This window comes from Sander lucioperca, chromosome 5 (assembly GCF_008315115.2).
Source record: "Sander lucioperca isolate FBNREF2018 chromosome 5, SLUC_FBN_1.2, whole genome shotgun sequence".
Taxonomy (NCBI): domain Eukaryota; kingdom Metazoa; phylum Chordata; class Actinopteri; order Perciformes; family Percidae; genus Sander; species Sander lucioperca.
This window is the reverse complement of record NC_050177.1, coordinates 32582123-32592122: the sequence shown is the minus strand read 5'-3', so window position 1 is coordinate 32592122 and position 10000 is coordinate 32582123. Positions and strand designations below refer to the sequence as shown.

The following is a 10000-nucleotide window of genomic DNA, read 5'->3' as shown; positions in this document are numbered from 1 at the left end:
ATATCAAATATCAGCAGCATAATACCATCAAGAGATGTTTTTCAGAATAAAAGACTGTCTGTCTGTTAACTTCCTTGTAGATGCCTTTTGAAATGTGAAGTAGCCTTGATGGAGCCACAGACTGGAGCACTGCAGTGCTTGCATATAGCTCTGTGGTTTCCAGGGGCCTCATGTATGAACGTTGCTACGCTGGTTTTCACCGACACTTTGTGATGTATGTGAGAACTGACGTGAGAATGTGCGGGCCGTCCGCAAAGTCTTTTCTGGCTCTGTAACGTGGCGAATTCTAACTGAAAAGTGACGAAAATCACCAAAGATTACAAAATAAAGTTTCCACTACAGTTACTGGCATACGTCTGTGACGTTGTCTATGAAGAAACATAATTATATCTGCTGATACTCCATAAAAGTTTGATCATATTATGTGGAAAATGTTTCACATCTTTCCCACTATCCACTGTTTAATTCTCAGGCTACTTAACCTCTGTTAAACATGAGGACGGGAAATAAATGATAAATCTACTTAGAAAATACTTTCAGTCATCCTCTGTATTTCCCAGAGATGAAATATCTTACTGGCAACAGAAAGATCGGCACGGAAAATGCAATAGTGTCTGTGAGTCTGTAGTTGCTGAGGCTCAGACATCCATGGTGCACAGGAGGGGGGACGCACGGATCCATCTCCCCAGGAACACACGCTGTGTCGGGGGGCTAACTCATGTGATGTGTAACTGATCCCGTGGATGATTTGTAGACTATTAAGTGGACAAGTTGTACCTGGTCCACCAAACACTGGGCCGTCTCGACTGTCTTAATTCTGCCCATATTTCTGTTACTGTAGTCCTATTTACTATTTCATTATTTCATCCATGCGTGGTGCAGAGGATCAGCTGCCGTGGAGACGCTGGCCTCACTAACCTCTCCTCCTCTGAGTCGGGTCTCCCTCGCGCTGGACTCAGTTTCTCTGAGCGTACTAACACTTAGAAAATAAATGGCATTACATCAGTGGCTTCAAACTGCTGTTGTGTGTAATTTGGACTGACTGAGTTGTTCTGTAACTGGTGTGGTGCTGCCACTATTCTCTTGATCTCCACTTCAATATAGACTTTTTCTTTATTTGTGCCATGGTTCGGTGCGTTCACCGCCCGGTCACCATTTGCCACTCTGGGCATTTTCTTTTATTGCTTATCCAAGATGACAAACCTCCAAACAGAACATGTTCTTCTCACCTCCACCTCCACAAAGTCTTTTCTCCGTCTGCAACGGGATAACCCGTTGTGATTGGACGAAGAATGACGTTGGGGGTGCATTATAGTAATTTCCATATTAATTTACGGGAGGAGGCAAGGCGGGGTCGGTGGCTCGTTCACGTGCCCTCAGTTTCACGTTGATTGTGATGTATAAAGGAAAGGTGCAGGACCTGGCGTACGCCTGGTTTTATACATGGGAATATTTCTGTGCGTAGGTACTTTTCAAGTTTTGGCCGTACGCCATCTTCTGGTATGAAAGCTGAGCAGTCTTTCATACATGAGGCCCCTGGTGTTTGTGTTGGAGTTGGTTCTTCAAAATGAACTAGTACAGATGAGATTTTAGGCCTGCTATTATTTTCCATGTGGCTGTTATTACAGGTGTCAGATCTATAATGTTTGTAATCTGAAGTTGTAAGGGACTTCTGAAACTTAAAGAGTCCAGTGTTCACCATCAAACTGTCTAGAAAAGAAGCTTTCACACAAATGTCCACCGCAAATTGTTTGGCAACCATTTTAAATATTTGGTTAAAGTAAAGCATTCTGGGAAATGGAGTCATGTTCCATCATGTTCCACAAGATTACAATTACAGTAAATCAAAGTTAACTATTAGTTCTGTGACTAGAGCTTTTAACATTAACTGCTGGGGAAACATTTCCTGTTAATGTAATCTGTTCAAGTAGTTCAGACTAATATCATTCATAGAATATGTAATGTAATCATATCTGACATATATTGTAAAGCTTCATTGTTAAACACTTCACTGAAATTATGTGTATGAATTTCTTTGAATTTTTATTGAATTGCAATTATGCTTCCTTTAATTCAAATTCAAATTGTAATTCTAGATCCTGTTTTTGACATGAATTTAAATTCAATTCAAATTCAAAAATTGAATAGGAATTTAGGAATCATTCTCAATTCAATTCTGAATTGTGCACACGCCTGACACACACACACACTCACACACACACACACACACACACACACACACACACACACACACACACACACACCCCCATAGAGCCCCGTACCATGCAGACTGATCCAGGGTCAGTCCCTGTCCTGTCACTGCAGGCCTCTCATGTTTATACATCCCTCAGTACATTCATGTGGATTTCTTATCTAGTATCTTTTCTTTTATTGTCCATATTAGGGTTAACTCCTAATACTATCTCTCTATCTATCTATCTATCTATCTATCTATCTATCTATCTTTTTCAGATATTGGAACACCCCTTAAGATGGCTGTGGGTATGTGCTGAGGGGAAGTGAAAGAGATGTTGAACCACTAATGTAACGCAGCCCCAGGCTCATGAGAAAAGGGAGGAAACCCTGAAAGTGAAAGAGTTCAGTCAGTTGAGACTCCATTTTGAGTGGAGAGAACAGAGCAGGAGGAGGACACTGAAGGCTGAGGCAGGGTGAGTGGTAATCAACATTTATTATGTTACTGTTAGCTTTCAGCACTGACTTCATGTAGGGCCTGATGGAATCTGTCTTATAGCTTTTTAAATTCTCAATTTCATGATTCCCTCCATGACAACTGACTGAGTGCTGGCTGGTTTTATATCCTACTGTATACTCTGTGTGTGTGTTACTTCCTGATCGTTGCTTCCTGTTTTTGACTCCTGAACAAACTTGATTTCTTTTAAATGTTGTGAGCTCACAGTCAGTGTTCCTGTTTGACCTCTCAGACTGACTTCAGATCAGAAGATGAGTGGTTTGGAGGAAGAGGAGGACGGAGCAGAGTCTGTAGTATCTGGCTGTCTGTCTATGAAGAGTGACCGGTCCAAAGATCCTCCTCCAAACTTCAGTAATGAACCTGGACCCTCAGACACAAAGTAAGACCACTGATACTAACTCATTTTATGACTCAGTTGCCAACTGTTTTGTTGTTACACATTCACACATTTGTTCCATCTTCCTCTTTGTATCTGTGACAGCTGTCAGTCACCCAGAAAAACTCTCTAATCTAATCTAAGAGGACTAATACACACTTTAAATCCTCCTAATTATTGACAGTAGCAGCAGTTTGTGTGTTTAGAGCTTCATAAAGGGCTAAAAAAAGAGCATTTATCAAAGATTGAAGCAATATGAATAAAAACCTGTTGGTGTTTGCAGAGTTCAGGACAACAGACAGAGAGCAGAGTCTGTAGTATCTGGCTGTCTGTCTATGAAGAGTGACTGGTCCAATGATCATCCTCCAGTCTTCAGTAATGAACCTGGACCCTCAGACACAAAGTAAGAGACTGTTTTACTGTCAGCTGACCTGATGAACATGAAGACTAAATGTTCTGCTAAAAGATTAATATTCATGATGCAGAACTATTAGTTCAGATACTGTTTCTAACTCAGATGGATCTTTTCTGGCTTTTAAAGCCGAATGTTGAAGTTACTGTAAAGAGTTTTTGTAACTATTTAAAATCTGAAAATGTGCGTCAAATGTGGTATTTATTTTCTCAAAATAAAAAAACTGCCTCTATCATTTTAGTGATGAAGAAATGTTTTCACAGAGAGAGGAAGAGGAGTGATGTTTGTGAGGAGGAGCAGCCGTCCAGATCCAGAACCAGAGCTGGACTGCAGACAGCCAATCAGAGCAGCTCTGAACAAAGTAAGTCTGTCCATCTGTCTGCTGATGTCTTCATGTCTGAACACACCGCTGGTTGTTGTAATACTGAGACATGTGTTGAGTCAGACAGCACAGACTAGGGCTGCACAACATATCGTTTTTTATCATTGATTAGCGTTAACTAATGCAATATACACATCAAGAAAGACACTCAGATTTGTTTGTGTTAATTACAAGGATAATTTAAGTAACTTCAGAATTAAACTGTCATTCTTTTTTGTCTTTTATATTCATTTCAATTTGTTTAATAGAAACAAAGAAAGTTGGAAATCATTTCCTTTCATTTGTTTTTAACTCAACAAGCGTTGTTGTATTTTTAGCAGAATCCTGAAAGCAGAACTGACAACACTTCATGTTTGTGTGATTATGTATCGTATATATATATATATATATATATATATATATATATATATATATATATATATATTAGGGCTGTCAATCGATTAAAAAAATTATCTAATAATACATACTCTGTGATTAATTAATCGAAATTAATCGCATACATAATTAACGGTGCCTGAACCGATACTTTTTAAGAAAGTAAAAAAAGAAAAGAAAACGAAGGGTACTAAACAACAGTTGGTGACATTAAAGAACGGCTTGTTTATTGCTAAGGCCATATGGTCAAAATTAAATGATTTAATAATAATGTATAACAATAACAATAACTTATTTCACTAGTAAATTGCTGTTGAACGACAAAAACAACCACCAAGGACATTTACAATAACTTCAAATGCACCACGAAGCTGTAGTTTACCAGTTTCATTGACCGTCTGTGTTGTTTTTCCGACGGCAGCTCGGCAGCTGCAGATTGTTACATCCCGCTGTTGAGTCACAGTCCTCTACAGTAAAACACAGTCACACTTTACACCGTTCAGCGTTAGCTGTCAGCATTGTAACCGTGTTTAATCCAGCTACTAGCTAGCGGTAGGCTAACGTTAGCTGCTGTTGAGTATAGTGTTAACTAGCTAGCGGTAGGCTAACGTTAGCTGCTGTTGAGTATAGTGTTAACTAGCTAGCGGTAGGCTAACGTTAGCTGCTGTTGAGTATAGTGTTAACTAGCTAGCGGTAGGCTAACGTTAGCTGCTGTTGAGTATAGTGTTAACTAGCTAGCGGTAGGCTAACGTTAGCTACTGTTGAGTATAGTGTTAACTAGCGCCACATGCAGCGGTGTTTGTGTTGCCTGTATCGTCTTCAGAGCATCAGAGAGAAGTGCAGACATATCAGTGGCTCCAGATTTCGGTAGCCAGGGTTGGCAGGAAGAAGATTTTTACAAGTAAATGTTCCAGTTAATGATCCAGGCAGCACATTCTCGTCTCCCTCCTTCATTTTACAGTCCAATGGAGGCTAGAACGGCTCCGGGTCAAACCTCAATATGGAATGGATTAATCTGCGTTATTTTTTTTAACGCGTTATTTTTTCTCAGATTAATTAATTGAAATTAATGCGTTATTTTGACAGCCCTAATATATATATATCAATATTCAACAAAGTTATAGCATAACACATATTGTCCTTATATATTATGCTGCACTATTGAAGACCTTTAACATAAATATTGTTACAGTTTACGTCCATCTGAAATTTAACTGGATTGTTTTCATATTGGTCATAAAAATAATCATCGGATTGTCAACTTTTCTCTTTCTTGTTCTGTCTCTCACCTTTGTCCTTTTTTTAGTGAATGTTGGTCGTCAGAAACATAAGATCAGGCTGAAGGGGACATTTGAACGTGTGACTGAAGGAGCTGAAACAGGAAGTAGAACCCTCCTCAACAGGATCTACACTGTCCTCTACCTCATAGAGGGACAGAGTGAAGAGGTTAATACCCAACATGAGGTGAGGCAGCTCGAGACAGCTTCCAAGAAGAAGACCCTCCATGACTCTCCAATCAAGTGCTGCGACATCTTTAAAGCCTTACCTGGCCAACAGAAACACATCAGAGTCGTTCTGACGAGCGGCGTCGCTGGCGTTGGAAAAACCTTCTCAGTGCAGAAGTTCTGTCTGGACTGGGCCGAGGGTTTGGAGAACCAAGATATCAGTCTGGTGATTCCTCTTTCCTTCAGGGAGCTGAACCTGATCAAAGATGAGCAGTACAGTCTTCTGGAGCTGCTCCGTGTTTTCCATCCAACATTACAGGAGGTCCCAGCAGAGCAGCTCGCTGGCTCTAAACTTCTCTTCATCTTTGACGGCCTGGATGAAAGCAGACTTTCACTGGATTTCAACAACAATGAGGCTGTTTCTGATGTCACACAGAAGTCATCGGTCAACGTGTTGTTGACAAACCTCATCCAGGGGAAGCTGCTTCCCTCGGCTCTCGTCTGGATAACTTCCCGACCTGCAGCAGCCAATCAGATCCCTCCTGCGTGTGTTGACAGGGTAACAGAAGTACAAGGCTTCGCTGATGCCCAGAAGGAGGAGTACTTCAGGAAGAGAGTCAGTGATGAAGATCTGTCCAGCAGAATCATCTCCCACATCAAGACCTCCAGGAGCCTCCACATCATGTGTCTGATCCCAGTCTTCTGCTGGATCACTGCTACAGTTCTGGACCACATGTTGACTACAGACCAGAGAGGAGAGCTGCCCAAGACCCTGACTGACATGTACTCACACTTCCTGCTGGTTCAGACAAAGAGGAAGAAGCTCAAGTATGCTGAGGGACATGAGACGAGTCCACAGGAGCTGACGGAGGCTGACGGGGAAGTTCTTCTGAAGCTGGGGAGGCTGGCGTTTGAACAGCTGGAGAAAGGAAACATCATGTTCTACCAAGAAGACCTGGAGCGCTGTGGTCTGGATGTCACAGAGGCCTCGCTGTACTCAGGAGTTTGTTCAGAGATCTTCAAAAGAGAGAGTGTGATCTTCCAGAAAACAGTCTACTGCTTCGTTCATCTGAGCGTTCAGGAGTTTCTGGCTGCAGTCTACCTGTTCCACTGTTACACCAACAGGATCACACAGGTACTGGAGGACTTCCTGGGTAGAGGCTATGTTAGTTCATCCCTGGATGTCTTCCTGGAGAGAGCCATGCAGAAATCCCTTGAAAGTGAAAATGGCCACCTGGACCTGTTTGTCCGCTTCCTTCATGGCCTCTCTCTGGAGTCCAACCAGAGACTCTTAGGAGGCCTGCTGGGTCAGACAGACAACAGTCCAGAAATCATCCAGAGAGCCATCGACAACCTGAAGAAGATGAACAGTTATGGGATCTCTCCTGACAGAAGCATCAACATCTTCCACTGTCTGACGGAGATGAACGACCACTCAGTCCATCAGGAGATCCAAGAGTTCCTGAAGTCAGAGAACAGATCAGAGAAGGAACTCTCTGAGATCCACTGCTCAGCTCTGGCCTACATGCTGCAGATGTCAGAGGAGGTTCTGGATGAGTTGGACCTGGAGAAGTACAACACATCAGAGGAGGGACGACGGAGACTGATTCCAGCTGTGAGGAACTGCAGAAAGGCTCGGTAAGTCCAGATGTGATTATCATTTTAAATCAGTGTGAAGCTGAAACCATCAGTATTAGAGTAAATATACAGACTTTACACACATGAACAATATAAAACTTACACACTATAAAAGATAAACGGCTTATTGTAAATAATTCTACATGTTACTCTGCAGATGTCTTTGTTGTCTCAAACGCTGTGAGAATGAGACGATGATGGTCTTTGTGTTTGTAGCTAAAGTATCTTCTGTCATCATTTAATCACAACAGACAGCCTTTTTACAGTGTATACAGAGTCAGCAGTGTGTTTCTATAATGTGTCTATTTTATCTACAAAAGACATTTATTATCTGTGATCTGCTAACCAACTTCACATGAAGTTTAAGCTTTTTCATAATAACTTTCAGTTAGTTATTTTTATCTTATTTTTATGAGCACATTCTGAACTATTTCATTTTAAGGAAGTTCATTCACATTTATACAATATCTATCAGGGCTGGTTTAAATAATAGATTTTTCTGATTTAAATTGATTTTCATTTGAATGATCCAATATTGATAGATACAATCCAGAGTGTGTTTCTGTCTGTATAATATATGAAACTAGAAGACCTAAGGAATCCATTGGTATCAACTATGTCATGCTAGCTGTCGGAAAGTTTAGATAACGCTCCAAAGTTACATTACAAAAAAGGGAGTTTTTCCTCGCCACTGTCACACTGAAAACTTGCTCTTGGGGGAATTACTGGAATTGTTGGGTCTTTGTAAATTATAGAGTGTGGTCTAGACCTACTCTATCTGTAAAGTGTACTGAAATAACTCTTATGATTTGATACTATAAATAAAATTGAATTGAATAAAAACTACATTAAAGGGTAACTACGTTTTTTTCAACCTTGCCCCCATTTGCCCATGCATTTGTGTCTAACAGACTGATGTGACCAAAGATCTTTGAATCTGGTCCAGTATTGAGGGAGATCACAATGACGAGCCGGTGTGAACTGAGCTACAACGTAACCTAATGGGGCAACTGTGAAGCCTTGCTTTTTGTCCAATAAACGTGACTCTTTTTTGCTACTGACAGGCTCAGATTGTTGCTAAAAGTGTCTGACAACATTATAGATCTCAGGACTTGACTTCTTGTCTGAAGACAGCGGTGTGGAGAGTGAAACACAAGACGAGAAAAAGGTGTTCAGGTAGTCTGTTGTTACGGAGTAGGATACAGAAATCATAGGCTCCTGTCATCTAAAAGATTTTCAATGCAAAGGCTCAATATTTAAATGATTTTGACAACGTGGAATCACTTTCATTGGACAAAAAGTAAGGTTCAAAATTGCCCCATTAGGTTACATTGTAGCTTGATTTGTGCCAGCCCGTCATTGCGATCTCGCTCAATACCGGACATCTCTCTGCTCTGTTGACTTGTATTGTGTGAAGGTTTCCTCCTCTTTGTTCCGTCTGCTAGAAAAACAACAGAAACGTGTCTAAAACCTAACGATATGTCCAACGTTATGTGTGTTAGCTTAACTTACAGATAGAAGCAGAGAGTTCCCCTCCGGTGGGCGTGGCTTTCAGAGTATGACGCAATGCTCTCTGTCTCTATGCAGCAGGTTAGAGGGAACCTTGTACAACTGTATCATCTCTTTCATAGCCAAGATAAATTAGTTTTACAACTGAAATATCCTAAATAAACATTGAAACTGTGAACCAGAATCAAATCTATCAGGAAATTAGAGGCGATACCCAGCCCTAATATCTATAATCATTGTTTGATGTGAGAGAGGATGTGGGGGGAGGCCAAAAAAACATCTCCATCCTCGTTAAATAAAAGCTGCAACTTTACATTGTTTAGTTTCCAACAATGAGCATCTTTTGATATGGGACAAGCTTTTTAAAGATTGTCCCATTTCTGGTCATCCTAAAATTCAAACTGTCAGACAACGCATTTCTTTTACATTTCAGTAACACTAAAGGCAAGATGGGCAGAGAAAATAGCAGCACACATTAGCGCCGTGTTTTTTTATTGAATGTGTGTATTTATCTCCTGATTTACTGAGACATCAGCTGATCACACAGTCAGCTGCTGGGACGACCTCCAGGTTCGTTCTGCCAGTGAAGGAGAGCTCAGCAGGTTCACCTCAGTGGTGGGATTTTATCTTCCTCAAGCTCAGAGAAGAAGTGAGTTGTAGTTATACTATAATGCAAGTCTGCAGTCTTAATTTCTTAATAAAAAAAAATCCAGAATTGATCTCTGTCTGTATGGCATGGCCATTTTTGAAAGGAGTCCGTGACCTCTCACCTCAACATATCTGAATCTAACATCAGACCCATGTGAATGTGCTTTTTGATCAAATGTGATCTGTTTTATAAGGATAAAAGTTTCAGATTTGATTATTCTTTAAATGTTTATTATCTGTCATCACAGGTTTATTAACTGTGAACTCTCTAAGACTGACTGTGAAGTCGTGGCCTCAGCTCTGAAGTCCAACCCCTCCCATCTGAGAGAGCTGGACGTCAGTTGCAACGACCTGAAGGATTCAGCAGTGGAGTGTCTGTGGGCTGGACTGCAGAGTCCAAACTGTAGACTGGAGACTCTGAGGTCAGTTCATGTATTGGGCTCACATACAGTGTATAACTCACTAGGGCTGTTGGAACAAATTCCGAAAGTCAAATATAATTTGA

At 40.9% G+C, this 10000-nt stretch overlaps 2 protein-coding genes across 5 annotated transcripts in view; both read left to right on the top strand.

The window, feature by feature from the left end:
• LOC116038066 (NACHT, LRR and PYD domains-containing protein 3-like) overlaps positions 1-10000 on the top strand; it is a 1733742-nt gene that overhangs the window by 326717 nt on the left and 1397025 nt on the right. The gene's annotated exons all lie outside the window — the stretch shown is intronic.
• Positions 1-10000, top strand: part of LOC116038244 — a 133028-nt gene that overhangs the window by 78350 nt on the left and 44678 nt on the right. For 2 of the 4 annotated variants that reach the window (XM_036001607.1, XM_036001605.1), the window contains exons 3-6: positions 2943-3089; positions 3370-3489; positions 3762-3859; positions 5562-7338. In XM_036001607.1, the coding sequence (XP_035857500.1) occupies positions 2962-3089; positions 3370-3489; positions 3762-3859; positions 5562-7338 (2123 nt within the window). In that variant the 5' untranslated portion in view covers positions 2943-2961. Of the gene's footprint in view, positions 1-2472; positions 2670-2942; positions 3090-3369; positions 3490-3761; positions 3860-5561; positions 7339-10000 lie in introns of those variants that run through there. The other 2 variants (XM_036001608.1, XM_036001606.1) reach the window with 2 other exon arrangements.